This window comes from Motacilla alba, chromosome 4 (genome assembly GCF_015832195.1).
Source record: "Motacilla alba alba isolate MOTALB_02 chromosome 4, Motacilla_alba_V1.0_pri, whole genome shotgun sequence".
Classification (NCBI taxonomy): domain Eukaryota; kingdom Metazoa; phylum Chordata; class Aves; order Passeriformes; family Motacillidae; genus Motacilla; species Motacilla alba.
In genome coordinates, this window is record NC_052019.1 from 44,170,061 (window position 1) to 44,191,768 (window position 21,708).

General features: G+C 44.5%; 1 protein-coding gene across 9 annotated transcripts in view; it reads right to left on the minus strand.

The window, feature by feature from the left end:
- EPHA5 (EPH receptor A5) overlaps positions 1–21,708 on the minus strand; it is a 192,224-nt gene that overhangs the window by 65,536 nt on the left and 104,980 nt on the right. For 6 of the 9 annotated variants that reach the window (XM_038136663.1, XM_038136669.1, XM_038136664.1 and 3 more), the window contains exons 4-5: positions 19,602–19,757; positions 13,570–13,905 (exon numbers count right to left, since the gene is read on the minus strand). The exons of 1 other annotated variant lie outside the window; for it this stretch is intronic. In XM_038136663.1, the coding sequence (XP_037992591.1) occupies positions 13,570–13,905; positions 19,602–19,757 (492 nt within the window). The remainder of the gene's footprint in view (positions 1–13,569; positions 13,906–19,601; positions 19,758–21,708) is intronic. 2 more of the 9 variants (XM_038136670.1, XM_038136671.1) reach the window with 1 other exon arrangement.

Here is a 21,708-nt window from a genome sequence, read left to right on the forward strand (position 1 = left end):
TGGAATTAAAGAAGAGAAAAAAAATTCCACTCGCTGAAGTACTGCTACTGTTTCACTGAAGCCCTTTCACTGCTGTTTAAGAAACACTGTTAACCCTTTTAGGAATCAGGGGGAGGACAATGTTACCTAAAACAAAAGCAATCTCACTATCCAATACCTCCTATTCTTCAGCCAGAATTTCAGTGTTGGTCATGAACTGTCTGCAGACTTACCTTTACTTTAATTACCAATTCCACAAGATCCAAAGTATTGCCCTTTTCTCTAATGCTGATGTTGTTAGACAAAACCTCTTACCTGCACCATCTGTGGAGATACTGGCAAACAGCTTACACCACAAGTAAAGAGCACAGAGATGCTTCCTTCTGAGAGAATTGTGCCAATGCCACTCAGACATGAAGGCACTGTCCTTGCAGTGAAGTCAGTGGCAAAGTCCCTGGTTTACTAAAGTGCAGAGGGAATTAAGCCAGTGCTGAGCAATTGATATATCTCCCCTTTAAATGTTACCTCCTAACATAAAAATAAATGGGCATCATGACCATCTGAATAAGAAGCTGTTTAGGTGAGATTATAGCAAGGATAATTCAAACTAGTCCAAACCATTCCATGATTCTAAATGTGAGCATCCGCAGCAATGTGAGAGGATGCGCTGATGACAGCAATATTTTCCCACTATTCATGCAGCATGGAGACAAATATTGTGATCCGTCTCTGTCTGCATTTTCTGGAGTTCCATTTTATGACACAGTTAATGAATTAGCAAAAAAAAAAAAAGAAAAGGAAAGGAAAAGTAACAGCCCTGTACTGCAGCAATTGCAAATGATCTTTGGCTTCCATCTTGGAAGAGGATTAACAGACTGTGTTTGACCCCTTTATACGCATTTTGCTTGTGACAGAGGGAGGTGGAAGAGAACTTGAAGTAATCATCTAAAGATGTAAGTGTGCAAATGATGCCATGATGTATGACTATCTTGTTTACCATAATCCTTAGCCATAGATATCACTGTGGCCTTAAAACATGCTGTACATCTTTTTGTTCATCTTCTCACCCCTACTTTCCCTTCTAATTGCAACTCAGTCTGTGAAATGTAATTAAAGCTCTCATAAATACTGCCAGCAAGTGCACCCTTTTTCATCCAAGTAACTACTAACATCTCGGAGAAGACCTCATCAACCTCTGCTACAATACAGACCAATGTATCTTCTCACACACCCCACTCAGGATAGGGAAGTCAATCTTACCACTTTCCACATAATTAACGTCATCCACGTTAGGTACTTTTCCTTCACCACTCCCTCCCCTTCTCTGACACATGTATTACCCTGTCATCAGCTGCTTTCCTGTCATTTAATTTATTCTGTTTCTAATCACTGAGCAAAATCCAGTATTTTCGAGAAGACCTGGAGCAGTCCTAGGCATCTGCTCAGTCACAGGTTTCTTCTATTAGAAGACAGCACTTTCCACTCTCCTTTAAGAGGGATTATTTCCTGCAATCTACAGAGTTTATTCATGCCTGGAGTGAAAAAAAAAATACCCTTTTCCATTCACAGTAAATGACTGTGACATTAACAATGAAATTCAATGGTACTTCAAAGACTCCTATGGGCCCTAAAGGTTGTGCAAGGCAGCCTGGGGACTGAATAAAGCCCAGTTAACCCAACAGGTGGCTTCATTTGCTCTGTGAAAAATAGCTGCTGCTTCTTTTGGAGGGGAAAACACTCCTATACTCAGCCAAACAGCAGCTGTAAAATTGTCTGACTTGCGGCATTTCTAAAGTTTTCAAGCACCCTCATGGCAAAGGGAGAAGGCGGCAGGGGTGCTTGCCAAAGCCTTCCTCCTGCTAGGGCAAAGTGCAGAGAACTTCCATGGTCCGCTGGTTCATGAGCCATGTGCATGCCTTGTCCCCAGGATCATTACTTCTAGGAGGCACAGTAACTGGAGATGGAGACAGGGAGGCAGGAGACCTGATCATTCCATACTTCAGATATTTGGATATTCTCCCATCCAATCCTGGGCAAAGCCCCTTGGGCACCTGCTTGGGGCTCAGCCATGGGGACCAGGGAGCAGAGGGCTGTGTGACCCTCGAGCCTGACACAGCCCCTGGCTGGGAGGCAGCCACCTCACCAGTCCCTGGCAGATGGGCTCGTGATCTATGTTAAAAAGTTGAAGAAAAGCAGAGGAACCGGGAGGAGCCCCCAAAATCTTTGCTAAAGTGCTCAAGCGGATAAACACAGTGCCAGTGTCTTTAGTAGTTTATCCCTGCAATCACTTGATTTTGTTAAGTGCTTTTTTTTGGACCCTCATCAGTGAACAGTTGCCAAGCCACTCTAAATACTATTACTGCCAGAGGCCAAATAAAACTCAACTGTATTTACTGAACAGGTAGCAATGGCTCTCTTGCTAGATACCAAATCAAAACGATCAGGATTTTATTTACATTTAATCGCCTGGGCAGTGGAATTTGTAACAGCTTGGGATGGACATTGTCACATTATTAACAACTCCCTTTCTAGAAGACAAAAGCACAGTTCACCGAGCAGATGTATTGAAGGCAACACCTTGCACTCAGCTGGACTTGGATCAAAGATTGTCTCTCCTGACAGAAGGTGCAAAAGAGGAAAGGAAGAAATTTTCACTATTGCAAGCAATTAAGACTGGGAGCAAAGGGGCCCCCTGTCACACATTTCCCCAAGCTATTCAGCACACTTTAGCTCACTAAATGCTTTGGATAAATACACTGTTGTCTGACGTTTCTATCTCTAATGCTGCAGTGAAACTGAAACCACAATAATACTGAAACCGATTCAGAAAAAGCAACCCTGAACCCAACAGCCCGTCTCCACTGGACTCTGGCCAGCCTCTTTTTTCTGCTCTTAAGTTAGTTTGGCAAACAGGTTAGGAAACATTTCCAATGCATCTTAGTGCTCGAGCCCTACGGGAAGAGTTCAGCAGGGGCAAGGAGCAGCAAGAAGAGTCCCAGTCAGGGTATGTGTCCTCAAGCCTGTCACACCTACCTCCATGGCTCAGTTCCCCTATCAATGAGCCAGGTGCCTGAAAAACCTCCCTGATGAAGGCAATGCATAAAGTTTTAGGCATTGAAACAGCAATTTACTGACATTTGGTATCCCTTCCAATGATGCTGTATCCATCAGGTCTGCATACAAGAAAGCTGAGCCAACTTGCATTAATTTGCATAACTACCATGTATTTAACGTCCCCATTTTGTCCTAAATGAAGAACAGGACACTGTACAAACGGAATTTAAAATAGCAGTTCTCATTCACTGACCAATATCAGAAGATAGAGGAAGAGTGTGAGGCCACAACAGATGCACAATTGTTACCAGAGCACAAAAAGTATTATCATCTGACTATTTTATGGGGGATTTGTTTTGCTTTACAGAGATGTTCTGCAGGGGTTGCAAATAGCACTTAAAGCCTTCAGGGCTATTTGACTCTGGCAGAAGTCCCCCTTGGAGCTTCAGCCAACATGTAGCAGAGGGTTTGGTGCAACACCTCTGTGGAAGGCACCGGGCATTTCGTCCTTCATGCACACCCAGCTTTGCTAGTTGCTGTCTGCAGTTTTGGAAGAGGTGGCGATAGCTCTGTGCCCTCATGTGCATCCTTACCCAGTCATCCTCTAGTTCCTTTCCATGTCCTTGGCAGGGGCTGAGTTGCACCGGGGACAGAGGGATGTACAATAAATTAAATAACCCAGTCATTTCTGCAGCTATAGTCTTCCAGTTTACTGAACTGGGTGAGAGCACGTCTCTGTGGAAACTGTCCTTGCATGGCCAGGTGTTTAAAGGCTCAGACCATAAGTCTCCAACAAGGACAGCGAACAATTTCATGCTCTTGGTGCCACCCCTCAGGAGAACAAGGCAGAACCATGGAGCTTCATGGCTTAATGATCCAAGCAGGAGCCCATTGTGGGGAAGGTAGAGCTCTGGAGATGACAGGATAATGTGCAGTGCAGATCAGCCCCCTGTAATAAGCCACACTAATGCTGAACTGTGTGGAAGGCAACTCAGGAAATAGAATAATTAATAATCTACTTGGCTGAGCAGCACTTTCTCTGCTTGGATTGAGGCAGACTGCAGAAAGTTGGAAAGAAGCTACAAAGAAATGGCACACAGGGTTCCATAAACCCTTGCAAACTGAAGGAGGGAGGGCAAGCCCAGTTTTGTGTTTTTACCCGCTTCAGCTTTGCTTCCTTTTATCTCCTGTAGGGGCAGAGAGCAAAGATGCACAAGATTTGCACAGCAGGATGCAGAAGCACAGTGGGCAATTGTGCTGTGTATTCCTGGGAAGGCAGTAAGCAGTGCTAGTGCCCTCCACTGGCATTTTCCACCTGATTCCCTAATTCTCCAAATTTACTTTTGAGGCATCGTTCCCTCTCTGCAGAGCCCAGGGGCCAGATGCAAAAGGCTCCTTGTACCACTCTGCACACCCACCACCTCTGACCAAAACCCACAGGGCAGATTTCGTCAAATGCATGAGAGAATTTGCTATTTTTTCCATCCATTTCCCCAGACCAGTGCTCTCTCCAAGGCTTGCCAAAGCACTTAGAGAGTCCAGTGTGGTCAGCCCCTCTGCACAAAGAGCAGTGGCTCACTTCAGTTTCCTGCACTGCAGCAGAAAAACCCTCACCCAGCACCACCATAGCCAGTGGGTGCTCCACATCAATTTGTACAGAGCCTTTTGATCAGAGCTTGTATTCTTAGAAACTGCCAAGCCCAAAAAAAAGAGGAAAATATATAAATAATAACACTTCCCTTCTGGTGATTTCTATTGTACTGATCTAGCCGGAAATCCCATTGGTTACTTGCTTTTGATCAGGACTGCTCCTCCAGGACCAGGAGATGCAGCAAGCATTCAATGACGCTGGCAAAAGAGCACATCTGAAGTGTGTTTTAATTAAAGCCTTCCAACTCTTGAGCTTTTTGTAGTATTTGCATGTAGCTGAACTTTGGCCCAGCTGCTGTGGAAGAAATATCATTTATTGCTGGGTTGTCTGTCACCTTAGTGCTACTCTCAGCTCTTCAGATAGAGCTCTCCACTCCCTGTCCCCATGTTCTCCCCAGAGTGGGGAAAGAAAGGGCAGTAATCTGGAAAAAAGTACTAGCCAGCCCTACTACTGCTATTATATTAGCCCTTTGCAAGAAATACAAGTGTCAGAAGTAGCATTTTGGAAACCTTTCAAGGAATGAGCAAGGGGTTTGCTGTCGAAATATATTGCAATAGCAATCACAACAGAAAACGTGGAAAAACATTCCAAGCCTCATTGAAACAACACCTCTCCAATGAGAAGCAATCCAGGTGAGAAAAGCACTTCAGCCTGATGCTATAAAACCCTAACTGTGAACCTGTAATTCATGCACATTGAGAGCTGGAGCTCAGTTCTGATACAGCAAAATCCTTCCCGGGATACAGAAGCCAGCCTGCTGTGTGGGTGCAGACACCAGGCACAATAGCAACCAAGGGAAAAAAATCTGGCCATATGAACAAATAAATACTACAAACTGCTTACTAAAGAAGGGTCATGCTCACGGCAAAAGAAAACAGACAGAAGGAAAAAGGGACCAGAGAACTGCTGGGTAGCCTTGCAGCACAGAGAGCCACCCTCTTCAAGTGGGCCCTCTTCATGTGGGACCAGTTCAGCAGCAATTTGGCACACGGACATGAAGAGTGAAAGGCACCTGAAGTGTCTGAGCTTTACCAAGCTGTCACAGATACCCACATAAAACAAAGGTGGGTAACCTCTGTGTTCTATCCAGCACGTGTCCACACAAAAATGCACGGAATCACAGAACCACTAGGCTGGAAGAGGCCTTCAAGATCATTGAGTCCAACCCATGCCCTAAAACCTCAACTAAACCATGGCAACCCCAACTGAACCATGGCATACACGCTGTTACACCTTCAACACTCCTAGAAATTCATTTCATTAGCATGATGGGTGCATGGGAAAGGAGAAATGCCCTGTGAAGCTGCATACCCTGAGTAGTGTTTCTATGGGACAACTCTCTCAATGAACAACTACTGAAACACAAATGTCCAAACTCCTGTTTCCTCCACTGCTATATTTAATGTTTGAGGGAGATTACTATAAAGAGCTTACTTGGTTTGGTACTGTAGCCAGAGAACAAGTGGGTTTTATTAAATGTCTGCAAGTCCACTGCTATTTCTCTAACAGCACTGAAAGTATTTTTACATTCTTTTTTGGCTGTTTCTGAGTCCTGATGTCTTAAGAGTACTCTCCAAAGTATCATTTATGCAGACTGTTAAAAACGAAAAACTACTTTTAATGCTAAAATCAGAGAAATAACATGGGAGACAATGGAATTACCAGCTTGCAGACTGAGATTAAAGAGCTGAATGGGACTTTATCAGCAGAGAAATTCAAAAGCAACATTCATGGGGGAAAAAAAAATCCATAAATTGATGTCATCTGGCCAGTAGAACCATTTCAGATGCTTTACTTTTGCTCTCTGCCAGGTACTGCGCTCAGCACAATACAAAGAGAACTCACTGGCCTTGAAGAATGTGTTTTAGGGGATTAGAATTAGATTAGTATAAGATTACTTGGAAATCCTTTAAAAATATGCCAACAAATTGGGAAATAAGATTTTAAACCAGCTCCATCACTCTTGTAATGTAACATGAGTAATGCCCTGCAAAAACACAAGTTTCTTAAAGCTCTGACCTTGTGAAGTTCTTACTACACCTGATCGCAGCATGGCCTGCTCAATGCTTCTTGGAAAAAACTCAGTATTTGCTACTCATACACCTCTAAAAACCTGGTCTCAGATTGCCCAATATCTGCTACTTTACCCCAAGCCTGAGGTGATGTTGCTGCTGGAGATTCCAGTGGCTTGGGGATGTTACAGAGCAGTGTCAATCCTGCTGGTCGCAGCATCTCAAGCCAAGTATTTGGGCAGCTCTTTCTCCCTCACACCCATCTGCATGGCACCATGTGGGTGCAGTCCATGGATTCATTTTCCCCAGGTATAACCCAGGATTTACTTTTTGTACCTCAGGCCTCATGAGTAGCACACTTTGAAGAAGACTAATTGCTTTACCGTAAAGATGTTTGTCTCACTGCCACTGGGAGACGGTAAAACCTGCACCCTTCTGCACAAGACACAATGGTTGTCATCAGCTGAATCTCATCATGAGATCTTCGGCATCCTTCTTTTTCCCTTTTTCAGGAGGAGGGTGGATAGAGACAACTATTTCTTTCTATTTTTATTTTCATCTATAAATAAGATGTTTTAATTTCATGGCAAAATTGAAAGGTCCATCTGAAGATGGAGGAAAATGGTTTTTATTCCATCTTTTAATGTCCTTATATATCAACCACAGGGTTGTCTCACATACTTCCAGAAAAAAATGTCCTCTAACTAAAAGTCATATTGTAATTTGGGGTTTTTTTCATATTCCAAAGACTTGTCTCAGTATTCAAGCATGTATTTCTAATATGTGAAGTATAACAAAAAGACTTATAACAACTATGAAAAAGTAGCAATTACCAATAGGGGAGTTGTAAATAAAACTGTAAAATATTAATGTGATCCATAATTCATTTGGTAGCAGACATCCAGCCATCTGGGCTGGGGTGAACTCATGACTCCGGAATAGGACGCTGGATGAAGATTTTGCATTCAGTATAAATGCAGCCATCACCAAAAAACAACAAAAAAAAAATTCAAACAACCAACCTTTTGTACAGCACCAGCTTTCAGGTTTTACTTTGCCAGTGTGTTTGCTTTTCACAACCTGCAATTGCATGCTCAGATTGCACAACACCATGGTTCAAAAATATACCAAAATACTTCTTGAAGCTGATTACCAGCATATGCATGGAACTTCACAAATGAAATTATTCTCTTTCTGGCTGAACCTTCACTGGCAGATCAACACTAATTTTCACATTTCCCTGAACATGAAGGCTGTTCACAGCCAGCAGAAAGATCCTGCTACAAGGGGCAGTGCAGGGTGCACTCAGCTTCAAATAGAGACTGTGGTCTCTGAGGCTGTACAGTTTACCTGCACATATTAAAATACCCCTGTAGTCACACATCCTGGTATGGAAGACATTCTTTGCTTTTAAGATAACATTGTTCTAGGTTAAATGCTGCAATACCTGGGTTAACACACTGGAAGCCAGTGCTGCATCTCTAAATGGCAGTGCTTTCTACAGAGATGGGCAATTGCAAACCTTAAAACCTCTATTTATGCCACTAATAGCTCCTCTCTGGCCAGTGTGAATCTAAAGCAGAGTTTAAACTACCAGACATACCAAATTCATAAAGGATTGCCTGCAGCCGTTAGAATTTTCTCAGAGTCCATAAAATAATTAGACAAATTCATGCGAGAAAAATCCATTAAGGGCTATAAAGCACAGAGAGGTGTTCCCTGGAGGTTGGAGAGCGCTCTAAGGAAGCCCTGGGACGTGTGTGCTTCCTGCTCTTAGCCCTTCTATGGTATCCACTACTGGGAAGGTGATGCAGCCCATTGGATCAAGTATGGTTACAATGGATGTTTGAAGGCAAGCCCTGCTTTACATGCTGGTTGTGGAAAGGCAGTTTTTCAGAAGCGAGCATCTGCTTAAGCTTTTGCAGATCCTGGGCTAGCAGTTCTGGCTGTAAAGTAGAGCTGCAAGACAAGTCTTGCTTCTTGTGTGAGATGATGGAACATGCTGCCTCTACTGGAGCATCCCCTTGGAAATTTTATGTTATTCCTGAAGAAAATAAGTAAACTGCTCCCTTCCCACACCAAACCAAACAAACCTGTGAAGACTTCAAAACTGGAAGAATCAGACCCTGAATTTTACAGGACTTTAACCCATCAGTTCCTGAAGGCAATCTCTGGAAATGTGGATCACATCTCTTGCCTCATTTTCTGATGTCTTCTTCCCAGACTGTGCAGGGCTGTAGTCTCTTGGTTTCAAGAGCATGCAGATACTGATGTAAGATTGCAGCAAGCTCTACGTTGCAGGTTTCCCTTTCTAAATCACCCTTGGCTGCTTTTCAAAGAATGTACACATCCTGACTGCTATGGAAAACACCTTCTCCCTTGCTCCCCTCCAGTGCAGCATCCCAGCCTGTGCAATGAAAGGAAGGACCGTGGTTTTCAGCACACTTCCTCACACCAAGAGCCTTCTGGCTGCTCCAAGCATCTAGTGGTTTTTGGTCAAATAACCTAGCCATGCCTCCCAGACAGCACTACAGGTTGCCAGGTTCTGTCCTCCAACACCTTTGCTTAAAAAGCACTGCTGCTCCACAGGATGCAACTTCTATCTCTGGTTTGGCCTCAGGCACGCAGACTCCTTGAAGCATTAGACATATTAACTCCTCCTCTGTTAGCAGACACATCTGTACCTTTCTTCTCCTCCTTGCCCAGAAGGAGGGCAAAAATATCATACAGGTCACAGAAGGGGATTGAACAGTGGCTTCTGACTTTTCAAACAGAAAACAAGCAGGGGGTTTATCTAAAAACACACACAGAGAAGGTCTTTAAGTGCAAAGGAGTCTGTGGCATCTGGGATGCCGGCAGGAGAACTGCCCCACTCTCATACCCCCCACCTCCAGGCCAGTTCTGTGCCTGAAGCCATTCCCAGCATGGGACTTGCTGACATCAAAAGCAAAGAAAATTGCTTGGCTGTTTAGGCTGGCACAAACTCCTGGCAGGTTTTAAGCCTAGAAAGGTTTTAAACATTTCATCTTTCCAGCGTGCTCCTGCAATGATACAATGGGTGCGCAGGCAACTGTGAATCAAAACTGCTTGCTCCCCATGGAGCCATTACGAGACACGCCTCTGACCAGGACGTCATGGGGGGGTGCTTTCTGTACACAGGGCAGATAAGATGAAAGATCTCAAGGGAGATGCACATCTCTGTCCAGAGCGACAGCATACCTTAATCATCCAGCTTGGTGAAAGCGCTGAGAACAAAAAAATAAAAAAGTTATGCAGCTGCCACTTGAAAAGCAAACTTCAATATTAGCAGCACACACAGACTGCTCTCTGGGAACCATTTAAATAGGTGGCAGTTTCAAAAATATGAAAACTTGAGCAAAACCGTGAGCAAGGGAAGGATGGCTAACTCAATCCTATCATTGCCACTTATGAATTATTCACTGTGCTCCAGCGCACGTGCACGAGGCACACTCTTTAACACACTGTGAGACTGCATTACAGATGGCTCCCTGCCATCTGTGCTGGGAAGTCCCTTGGACACATATTTTGCAGCAATGCCACGGGGAAAAACCATGCTTGGGTCAATTCTTGTGCCTACAAAGGGAAGAAGGTCTTCTGTCTGCCTGCTGCACCTCTAGGGTTGCCACAACGGAGGCCAGCACAATTTCTATCTCTCATGGCTTGTGGCATTGCTCATCCTTTCTAGACACATGTTTTCCAGCAGAAAAACACCAGCAAAATCCCACAGAAACAACAGAGGTTTGCAGATTGCAAGAGGGCTACAGGAAAACTAGTCCTGTATTTGGAGCCTAAGTCTACTGCATCCTGCATGGATCAGCCCCATCCCAAGTACTGCCAGGTCTCCAAGGACTGGAGGAACAGAAGAATGCTGGGGTCACCAATGGAGATTAGCAATCAGCCTCTTCTTGTGCACAAAAGTTTACTGTTCCCTCTCTGCATTTCCAAATTTGATTTCAAAAGTTCAGAGTAAAATTGCATCAGTCTGAAAATGCCAGATGGATTGAGAACACCAATTCTTTTACTCATTATTTAAATAGAGACGAGAGGAAGAGGGACAAACTGAGGGACAAACTATTTTGGAGAGAACCACCCTTTTTTTTTTTTTTTTCCCCAGGAAGGAATCCCTTTGAGAGTCTAATCCAGAGGTAGTTTCTGCTGCCAAAAGCTGCCATACCCAGAAGAGGTGGTGCACATAAGGACTCACTGCCTGCACATTCTTTACAGTTCTGAAATGAGCATGGTCTTCTTGGGATGGACAAAAGCCAAACCAACAAAACAGGCCCTGGCATTTCTCTGCAGTGCTGGGTTACTGAATATGTGCCAGCAGGACTCCAGCAGCCAGACCTATCCCATGGCATGCAATTTTTCAATTTCCTGCAGCCAACAGATCTTGTAGCAGGATTTCTCCTACTGCTGCAGTTGGCCTTGTGTCACCAATTCAATTTCATTAACCAACCTCTGTGAAAATATAATCACCATCAGAAAACCTGTGCAAGGGAAAAGATGAGACACAAGAGCTGCACATCTTAGAGGTAATTCCAGGGGAAAGGTGGGTGGCCTGAGATTCCCTGAGGCCAGATGTGCCCTGCCTACTCTTACTTGAGAAAGGACCATTGAAGTCAGTCTTTATATCCAGAATCAATGGGCATGGAGCACTCCATTACTTGCCTCAAAGGACATTTTTTGGAGGCACCTTAAAAAACTAGATACTCACTTTCCATGCTCAGCAGTTAGTCTGATTTGCAAAGTCCCTCTTTCCATCTGCTTTATTTCTGGCATGGGCAAACCGATGATGGCCCAGGGGAGTGCTGAAAGAGCACATCACTGGGAAGCCCATTTGATGCTACAGCTCCAGCAGACAGGCCAGGCTCACGTCACAAACACATGTCGGGACCAGCCAGAGAGACAAGAAAACAGTCACCACTGCTTTCTTTACACTGCAGTTTGGTTGAACCTCCTGTTGAATCAACCACGAGAGCGCACCAACGCAATTTCCACACCACACAGTGTATCAAACACCCATGGCTTGATCCACACGTATCTCCTGTGACTGTGGCTCCACTAAGATAAACAGGGAGACTTAACCAGAAGCTACACCTACCCACTTGTCCCTAGCATGGGACACATTTGTCACAGGTTTCCCATTTCCTCTAAGAGACCTTCCAATACAAAGCTGCAAGTGATAACTGTGCAAGGGGGTTATTCTTGGCCTGATGCACAGACACAGCTACGTGGATAAATTCTGCTGCAGCTATGGAGAGTATGTGACATAAGTCACAAAACAGGACCTTTTCCTCACTGATCAGCGAGGTATCATCTCCTCATGCACAGCTACATTTACTGAGATTTACGTGTATTTAATGCCACACATCAGGGAAAATCCAGTGGCAGCAATGAAATACCAGTGCAAACCCATGAACAGGAAAATATACTTCCAACAGCAGAGTTACTGGCAGCAGCCTTCGCAACAGGAAAACAGCAAACAGCATTAGGACCATGACACCCACTGATCTGCACTAAACAGGTGCCTTTAACAGGTGTCATACTGCTGTCCTCTAATATTCCTCCAGCAGATTCCATGCCACATCTATCTGCAGCTCTCCCAGCATGCCTTTATTTCTTCTCCTCAAGAAACATATGAATGATCTGTCCAACACTTCAACAATCCAGTTTAATTACCAGGACAGGTATCTGCATTTCCCTGCTGCTGGCTGCCAAGCCTGTGCACGTACACCTGGGTGGCAGGAATGAGATGCAGCCCTGCTTCAGCTAGAGTTTTTCTGTTCCACAGTGAGGATCTGCCAATCTACATCCAGCTGTCACACTGAATTGCCACTGAGTTTCCTGGCTGAACCTTGTCTGGAGAAGGCAGGGGGTGGCTCCAGTGATCTGGCAGCACAGTCCTCACAGTCTCAAACGCCACCTGTTAATAGTCTTGGAAGGGCTTCATGGTAGATAAATGCCACTGGGGAGCCCTAAATTAAATGGCAGGAAGTAAGCCAGATAGGAAGAGACCCTAAAACACAGAGCATGAGGGACCAGAGAAGGATGGGTCAGTCTCCAGGGTTTTACAGAAGTTGCTTGATGTGCCTGGAGTGTTGATGCACATGGAAGGAGATGCAATAATGTTCTTGCCTTCCACCATACCTCCAAGTGACAGGGGACAATGGCAACTCCATGCCTGTGTCCAATGTGACAGGTCATTTCAACTTCTGGGCAAAGGAAGGGCAGACAGATCAGAGCCCTGGACAAAGGAATAAACCACTCTACATGATCTCTGTCTGTACAGTGCAAAACCAAGAATAACACAGTATGAGTGAAATCCTAACCCTATGTTGTCAGGGAAGCAGTGACAATGTACCATACCTCATCAGCCTGAGCCCAGTCACTTTAGCATCACAGTGTAGAAGAGGGATTAACTTTCCCGAAGTCACTAAAAACAATTTTCTTAAGGTAACTGTTTGTAAAGTTTAGATGTTTTAGCCATTTTTAGTCACAATGGACTCTTAGAAATTTCCCTTTTCCAACAGGAAAGACAGCCTTTTTTTCCTGGTTTATTGGACAGATACACCAACATGTGAAGAAGTGGAGGTATCTCCATAGATCCTAGTGTAAAAGGAAAAAGTCACAAATCCTAAAAATGTGTCCTGCTGAAAGGAAACATGCTGAAGACTGCAGTAATTATAACCTATGAGACAAGCACTGCCCACCTCCCACCCCCCATATTTGAAGAAGCCATAGTCCAGCCCTCCATCCTGGAGACATCCACCCATTCCAAAGGGAGGTCTGCACTGGGTCTGATTGGCTCAGGCTCCCACCCCTGACATTCCCCCAGGTTGAAGATCCACTTACCTGCCTGGTTTGTGGTTACATTTACAGACACAAACTGCCGGGCTCCGGGGTTCTGGTCGGACACTCCATTCACTGCCTCAATTTCAAAGGTATAGTTTGTATGAGCAAGCAGATCCACCATCATGACAGAGGTGTTTTTCAGGCCGGTTTGCTGGGGAAGGTACCTGACATGACCGCCACACGCCTCACACAGACCCGAGTGTGAGCTGCACTTCTTGCATGCAATATAATAAGACACATCTTTCCTTCCACCAGTATCAGCAGGAGGAATCCATTCCAGAAAGACACTAGTCTCGTTAACATTTGAGATGGCACTCCGAGGAGCAGAGGGGGGTCCTGGTTTGCAAAGTGAGAAAAACACATGGTAAAAACAGTATCATCAGTCATCCTGCTCGCTACTACTCTCTAGGGCTGAAAAGAGATGCCCCGTTGCTCACGGGGACCATTTGCAACAACACCTGAAGAACTGGGAAAACAGGGATTTGTTTTGAGCACTCACCTCGCTCAAGAGATCTGTGTTGGGATGGAGTCACCTGCATGGGAGGACAAACTCAAACTCAAGAGAAGGAGCACTACACCCTGGGGCATTGTCTCTGGCGCTCTCCTTGCTCTTCCTGAGAAGGGATTAGCAAGTCTTTGCCTTGTCCAAGTTCCTGTCGGCTTCACCAGGGGCAAGATTCCTCCTCCTCACCCCACTGCCCCTCTACCACTAACCCCTAGGTCCTTAAAAAAAGACACACACTGGGGTTTTCACACCACCCAGGTACTCAACTCAGATGCCAACTCTCTCCTCTGTATGCAGCCACCTCTTCCCATCAGCCATTTGGCAGCAGTGAAACCAAAGCTTAGCTATCCAAATCACACTTAAGTGAGATGCTCGATGTAGCCCAAAGCAGATGGTGATCTACACGGGCCACTGGGAACACGGCTGCATCCAGCCACTCCATGGCAATCCTCCTGGTCCCCGCCAGGCTGTGGCACGGCTGGTTACCCACGCCGCACTTGCTTACTTTGCCAAGCCTCCCTGCTCAGGATGCCAGCATGGCACTGGCAAGGCTATCCAAGGAGGAGCAGCTGCTGCAGAGGTACCAGAGCACCTGCACAAAGTGGGCTGCTTCTCTTCATCCTGGTGGGAAAGGCCACGGCTGGGCAAGCAAAGCCTACCTGGAGGCACCTTCAAGACTTGCTTCCTCGCAGAAGGTGCTGCAAGGCTTTTGTTTTGAACAGGCTTGGGCTGCACATGAAGGGCAAGCTGCAGATACACCCTGAAGACAATGTGAAAGGACAAGCAGGAGTCTCATGCAAGATATCCTCGTGTTAAGTACTCAGGGAATGCTAATGAACGAGGAAGAAAGAGGAAATCTATCAAAGCAAGCCAGGATGGATATTAGTCACAGCACCACCAGAAACTATACAACAAGGGCTGGGATTTTTGCGAGGGAAGGCAACACAACACACTCCTCTGCAGTTTGAATGAAGTTGTCAAAACCCATGAGCAGCTCCTTGAAAAGGGTCCAACAAGTAGCTTCACTAGCTAGACATCCATATGAATCTTAACAGGCTGACTCAGGCTGTCATCTTCTCATTTTGTTGTGATAACTAAACTCGATTCGTTATTTAAAACAGGCAGTGTTGCAAAAATGAAATCACCTTATAAACCAGAAGCATTCTCCTCCATTTCCTTTTTCTATTTCCCTCTCTGAGTCTATAAAATTTGTAACACTGATAAACTGAAACACTGTAATGATTTCGACTCAAGCTGTTCTGATTCAATGAGAAACTCACTGCCAGAGGAAATAAATAATCCTGATGTATTTTTTCTTTTGTTTTTCAGAGGAAAAGCACTTGACGAAAAAAGCTAAGTTGGCTTAGGAAATGCCAGATCATCTTTGTTTTGTTCTGTGATCCCTTCAGATCCCTACAAACAGAGAGCAATCCACTCCCAAGCTGCACCCCAGGGATCAGCACTATTGAGCTAACGACACCAACATAGAGCCCAAGTCAGGTCTATTTTCTGTAGTGTCATACTTGTACTGATATAATGGAAACTATGGAATTCATCACTGGAGCTGTATGGAGTTAAATGTGCTGCACTTGAGGATTTTTTATACGTTTTTTACTGGTTAAATTGCCCTATTTTTTCTTCCACTGGATGAATGCCCTTTTGCTGATGCCAGTACTCCAGGAAAAAATAGAGAACTCAGGCACAAGAAACACTTACTGGACAATGTGTCTTTAACAGGGGATAAATTATTACTTTTGTAAAGTCACCAGAGGTTTTCACTTGCTTTGTACAGAAAAGTCAGCTACTCTTCTTGAAGGCTTGAAAACATCAGCTTCAGTGGAAATGCTTTAAAACTGGCTTTTGCAACCTATAAAATTAGTGTTCTCACAGGGCCTCAGAGAAAGGTCTTTAGTAGAATCCTGAAGCTGTACCTGAATAAAACTTGGCTAAACCCCAGCTGGGAGAACAAAAAGGTGTTTTACCTTCAGAATAGGGGGGCCCTACATCTGCTAAGGTGGTCTGCTTTAATTTCCAAACTCCTGTTGTCAAGGGCACAGATATTAGTCTACTCACTTTTAAAAAGATATATATAAGTTTTGAATTTGCTACTTTATACCCTCAGATTCACACCTTTTGCACCACAGTTCTCTGACAAGAGGCAAAAACTTTCTGAAAACAAAAATATTGGTATTTTCCTTGATGGACAGCAAACCTGTTTACCAACGCCCATATTTTAAAAATATAACCTAAGAGAGAAATTACTCTGAAGATAGAAATACATGTATGTAAGCACTCGAAGTTAACTGTAAAGTTTTTGCAAGTAGACTATTACAGTAAATACAATAAAGTCTCTGATTTGTCCCATGTGTCATAATACTACAAATATTTTCCCAACATGCTCTGAGCAACAATAAGGCTACTTGTAAGAGACATGAGGAGAAAAGAAAAGGGTGGAACTGTTTTGGTTTTAAAGAGATGTTGTGCAAGGAACTGAAAATAGGGTTACTTAGTTAAGAAGAAATAAAATGCAATTACTTCCTGGAAGATGCATAATAATAATATTAAAAGAATTCTCAAATATCCATCAGGACCAAAATTTTTTCTTTTTTGTTTGAGAGCACTAATTATTTCAGACTGCATCACAGCACTATTAGTTTCAAAATTACCAATCATTACTTAAAAAAAATACTTAAGAAACTGGAAAAATTGAACAAAATGTATTCCTCCCTCGCCCTGTACTTAAATGAGCAAGTGACAGTGATATAGCAGCTAGTTTTCTTTAGTGATGCTGGTGGTGGTGGTGGTGGTGGTGGTAGGGAGACTCATGCAGCTTGGAACTGAAAAACACTCACTTTAAATTAAGAAAATGTGATTTTACAGCTATACTGAGTGGCAAGGGGACTTTGCAGGTGTAGATGTGAAAACAAACATTGATGTATTCTCTAAAATTAACTGCATTTCTTGTTGAAGGAATGCTATGAATATTATTAACTCCTGTGGCAATAAATAATAAAAAACATTAAAAAAAAACCCCTTGCAATATTTTCCTATCTATCACTCATGACTCAAGTCTCTCTCACTTTTGTTTTAGTTCATGATGAGCTGTTGCCTTCCAGATATAACTGGACTGGTTTAAAACACCTGTGTTGCTACCTACTCTTTATTGCCCCTGCCAAAATCTTCTACCCCTGCTGCTGAGCTGGCGCAGCACATGGAGCCCCTCCTCATCACCTTCAGCACAAACAGAGCAGTATTAGGACAAAATCCTGAGAAAATATGCATGGGGAAGCTGAGGGTGACAGAAGCACATGGAGAAGCTCAGATATTCCACCCTGCTTTTGGGGTGGTAGGCATGAATGCCAGCAGAGGTGCTGCAATGTCCTCAGCTGTGGCTCTGGGGTTTGCAGTGGGAAGCAGAAGCTGAGCTGTGCCTTGCTGGGTATTAAACTTCTCATCTGCCCCAGCAGGACTTGGTACCCTGCCAAGCCATATCCTAACACAGCTTCAGGCACCACGTCTAGGCTTTAAACTAGCTTACAGTAAGCTCTCAAAACAAAAGTAAAACCCACACTGAAAGAAAACCACCCAAACAGTAAAAGCCAACAAACTTAGACAGTCACCACCAATAAATAAGCACAAAATCCCCAAACAAACAGAAAAAGAAAATCCCATGGCATTTGCAGAGTTGGAAATTACAGCCTTCATCTAGAGGGTTTGAACTGCGCTAGAAACCTGGGAGAGACAGGCTCTTGAACTTAATTTCTTTTTAACAGGAATTGTTCACCTCACTTGCTTGTGCCTCTCCAAACCCTGCCAATGTTGCTCAGGCCATGCATGAACATCCTCCTCTGGGATGGCAGCTCCCTCCCTGGCTAATGCACCAGCAGGACAGACTGCGTGTGTACCTTTCCGTTCTGAGAAGGGCAGAGAGCAACACCACTGATGGAGGGCAGGAGGCACAGCGGACACCAGAGTCTGGCATAACTCTCTCTCAGTTGCTGGCTTTGGCTCTGTCTGTGCAGAAAAGCCTACTTTATGAGTGTTCCAGAGCTCAGTGTGTTTCCCAATACCATGCTGGACCACATTTATCTGAGTTTTTAAAGTCAGGCCAAGGGGTAAAATGAACATCAATAAATGCTGGTATCAGATTTTTCATGCTATAACCCACCCTGGCTATGACTCCAAAAGGCTCTGGCACACCTATTTAATAAACTGGGAAGTGCTTGCATGACTCACCCCCCAGACCTCTTTGATCTGACAGCACCAGTGACTCCAATGCTGCCTAAGGCTGCCTTCTCCTTCCCTGCAGCACAGCTTCCAACAGCCATGCTCCTTTGCCTGGTGAAAATCAAAGGCAGAGTTCAAGGGGCCCAATTCTGCTCCAAGTGCCTCCTGCAGGCAAGCAGGGAGCTGCCAAGGGCAGTTTCCTTTGAGAGAGTGCGTCTCCAACAGGAACAGACTTTTTCTTTCTCTTTTTGAAGTGGAAAGATGAGGAGATAGGAAGGACATCTGCATTCACTGGGAAAGGCACAAAAGCTGCTACCATCCCTACATGATGCAAAGTACTTCCCTACAGTATGGAAGTCACCACTGCACCATTGTCCAGTGGCTCTGGGCATGTATGGAGTCATAAATCTACTTTCTCCTCCATTGCCTAAGATTCTTGGAAGCCCCAACTGCTCCTGCACCAGCAGCTCAACTCCATTTCAGTAATTTTCAACCACTTCTGCACCACAAAAGTTACATTTGGAGCGTGACAGTCCCAGCTGAGATCTGTGCTATTCTCGGCAGGACTAGGTGGGGGCATGGAAACTGTGGCCTTAAGTATCCAAAACAAACTGAACAAGGGACTTTCAAGGTACAGCTGACAGGACAGCTCATGGATGGCAGAAGAAGGGTAAAATTAGTGATTCTGATTACACCAGCTCCACCCTGGAGTCCCAGTAGCCCAATGTGCCTGTTATACTGCCCACCCCTACACCCAGGCGATAAGTTTGACATTTTGGAGAAGCAGTTTCCATCACAGAGTTTTGAGAAGAGTGGCCATCTCCAGGGATATTGGAAAGATATGACTCTCTCCCAGCTGGTTTACTGAAAATAAGCTACGGGATGACACCAAGCAGGGCCATGGAGATTCTATCCATGCCTACTGCTGGCCAGGACTACGCGAGGTTAATTCTGTGTGTGTGCCGCGCCCTGGCACCCGAGCACACAGCGGCAGGGATGTCTGGTGCCATGCTAATGGCTGAGTACACCCAGCAGTGCAGGGGGACAGATGGAGCATTTGCTCATTACATAAAATCTTCCTGGCTTGGATGGCAGCTGTCAAAGCTAAAAGCACTGAGAAGCCTCTTCTTGCGTAACCCAAAGTACAGTGGACAATGACAGCGACATTACAAGTGTGTCAAGACTAGCTCAGACTCCAGTGCAGAGCCTGAAAAAGCACATTAGTTAGTATCATAATGTCTAGTCACAGTACAGGAACAGCTTGAAAGGATTAAAAACAACCCTATAAGCACATGCTTACTTGTACAGGCCATTGTAGGTGGGTCTGATTCCTTCCTAAAATAGTGTTCTTCACACAGGCAAGATGTGGATGCTTCATCAAGTGTGTAGCTGTGAGGGGGACATTTGCTGCAGGATGGACTGTGGGGTGAAGCTTTGAAGAACCCAGGTCTGCATACTGTGAAAAGAAGAACCACAGGCTAAGCTCTCCCATCATAAAATTAGTCTCTTCACATTTCCTTTTTAAAAACCCCCATATCTTCAGCTATAAAACAGACAAATACTCACGAGCTATTTAGTTTGCATATTTTAAAACAGTCTATGCCACTAGCAGATAGTGCATACTTAAATATCTGCATGAAAAGAGAATGTGAATTTGTTGATGATTTCTTTCCCCTAGCATCTGCCATTGCTGGATATTTATTTTCCTTGTTGAATGCATTAGAGGTAACATCATCTGGGCTCTGCTTTAGAAAACATTACTGTGATTTTTTTTTCGTTCAGTCTTAGGAAAACAGGTAAAATACATTTCTTGGTTTTTTTTGTTTAAGATGTTCTACACCCAGAAATCAATGTCTCAGCAAACAAATAGCAACACAGTGGTGGAGGGGATCTCAAGATCGACATCTTTAAGACATTGTGATAAGGCTACTTCCCTAGGGTCTTTCCCTCTGCAAACCTGTGAGGAATTTTAAAGTGCTCCATATGACAGGCTGTTCCGGGTACAGTCTGAACCAGGCATGCTAACAATACAAGATATTTCTTCCAGCTCCAATACATATGCATGACGAGGCACAAGGACTTGATCTGAGAGCTACTTTTTTTCTTACAAAAATCCGCGGCTATGGGTGGCTTGGGATTTTTTTTTTTTAAGTAGTTTGAAATGAATACAGTAATATCTTGTTCCATCCTCCTGAAACAAGTGCTTTTTCACCTATGCAAAGCTCTCTGCACTTCACCTGTGTGTGCACACTCTGCCAGAAGCAGTGATAGCCACATTTTTGCAAGTGTTTTTATATGAAAAAAAGCCCAGCTGGCTCTGTATCCTACCATTGTATACAGAATTACAAATGCACTGTTCGCAAAAGGAGGAAATGTTGATTTTCTGTTTGTCTCCAAAAGCAGAGACACGGAGACATGCTAAAGCAGCTGTAAAGTGCGGTTACCTTTCTTCCTTCTGAATTGCTGTAAAATATTTCTGCCCAGTATGATATTAATGATGCACAGATCTGCTAGCAGACTTGAAGAAGTTACCTGTAAATCCCAGAGCCTTTCCATCTGCATTCAAACTCTCCCAGTTGTAATTAGCTTGCAAAGGAAATGAGTCCACAGCGAAAGCACTAATATTATCCCATCAGGAATGTCCCAGACAATCACAGCATGTGCTAAAACTCAGCAAGTGATGACAGAATTCATCTTCACCATAGGTAAAGTATAGGTTTTCACTAGTGATCCCTTTCCTCTGATGGACCAACTAAGACAACTGCTTCTAAAGTTGGCTCTGCTTCCTGCAGTACCAGAGAAACCCCCTTGACATCTTCCTTTTTACGTCAGTAGTTTCGCCACCAAAGGTGAGACACTTGCACGTGAATTCCCAACTCCCAGAGCTGAACTGTAAGTCTTTGGTGATGAAGATCACTCATGCATCCAATGTGTGATTCAAGAGCATCCACCCAGACCCCACCTCCACAGCTTTGCCTAGACTATGCACCTCTTACCACACAGCCCTGAGCAGGTCTCAAGCTCAGCACAGGCTGCCAGGTCACCCCCATGGATCTGCAGCTGCTCCACCCTGCTGTATGGGGCGATGAGCTCCCTTCTGACCTCCCCAAACCAACACCCTCCCACTCTATTCCACAGCTTCCCTTTCTTCCCACAAGACAGGCAGAGAACAACTGGTTGGACTGGAGGGATTTACAGATTTTAAAAACCCATTTTCCAAAATTTATCATCATCCAACTAGTGTTCCATTGTCTGTGGTATCCATCTGCAGAGTGCAGTTGTTCTGCTTTGTGCCCAGACACCAGGACCAGTGAACAGATCTAGGGCTGAACCTGTTCTTGATGGCTTTTAGCAGACTTGCCACAAGCTGCCCTCATGATTTATGGCTCATCCCTCAGTTTCCAGCA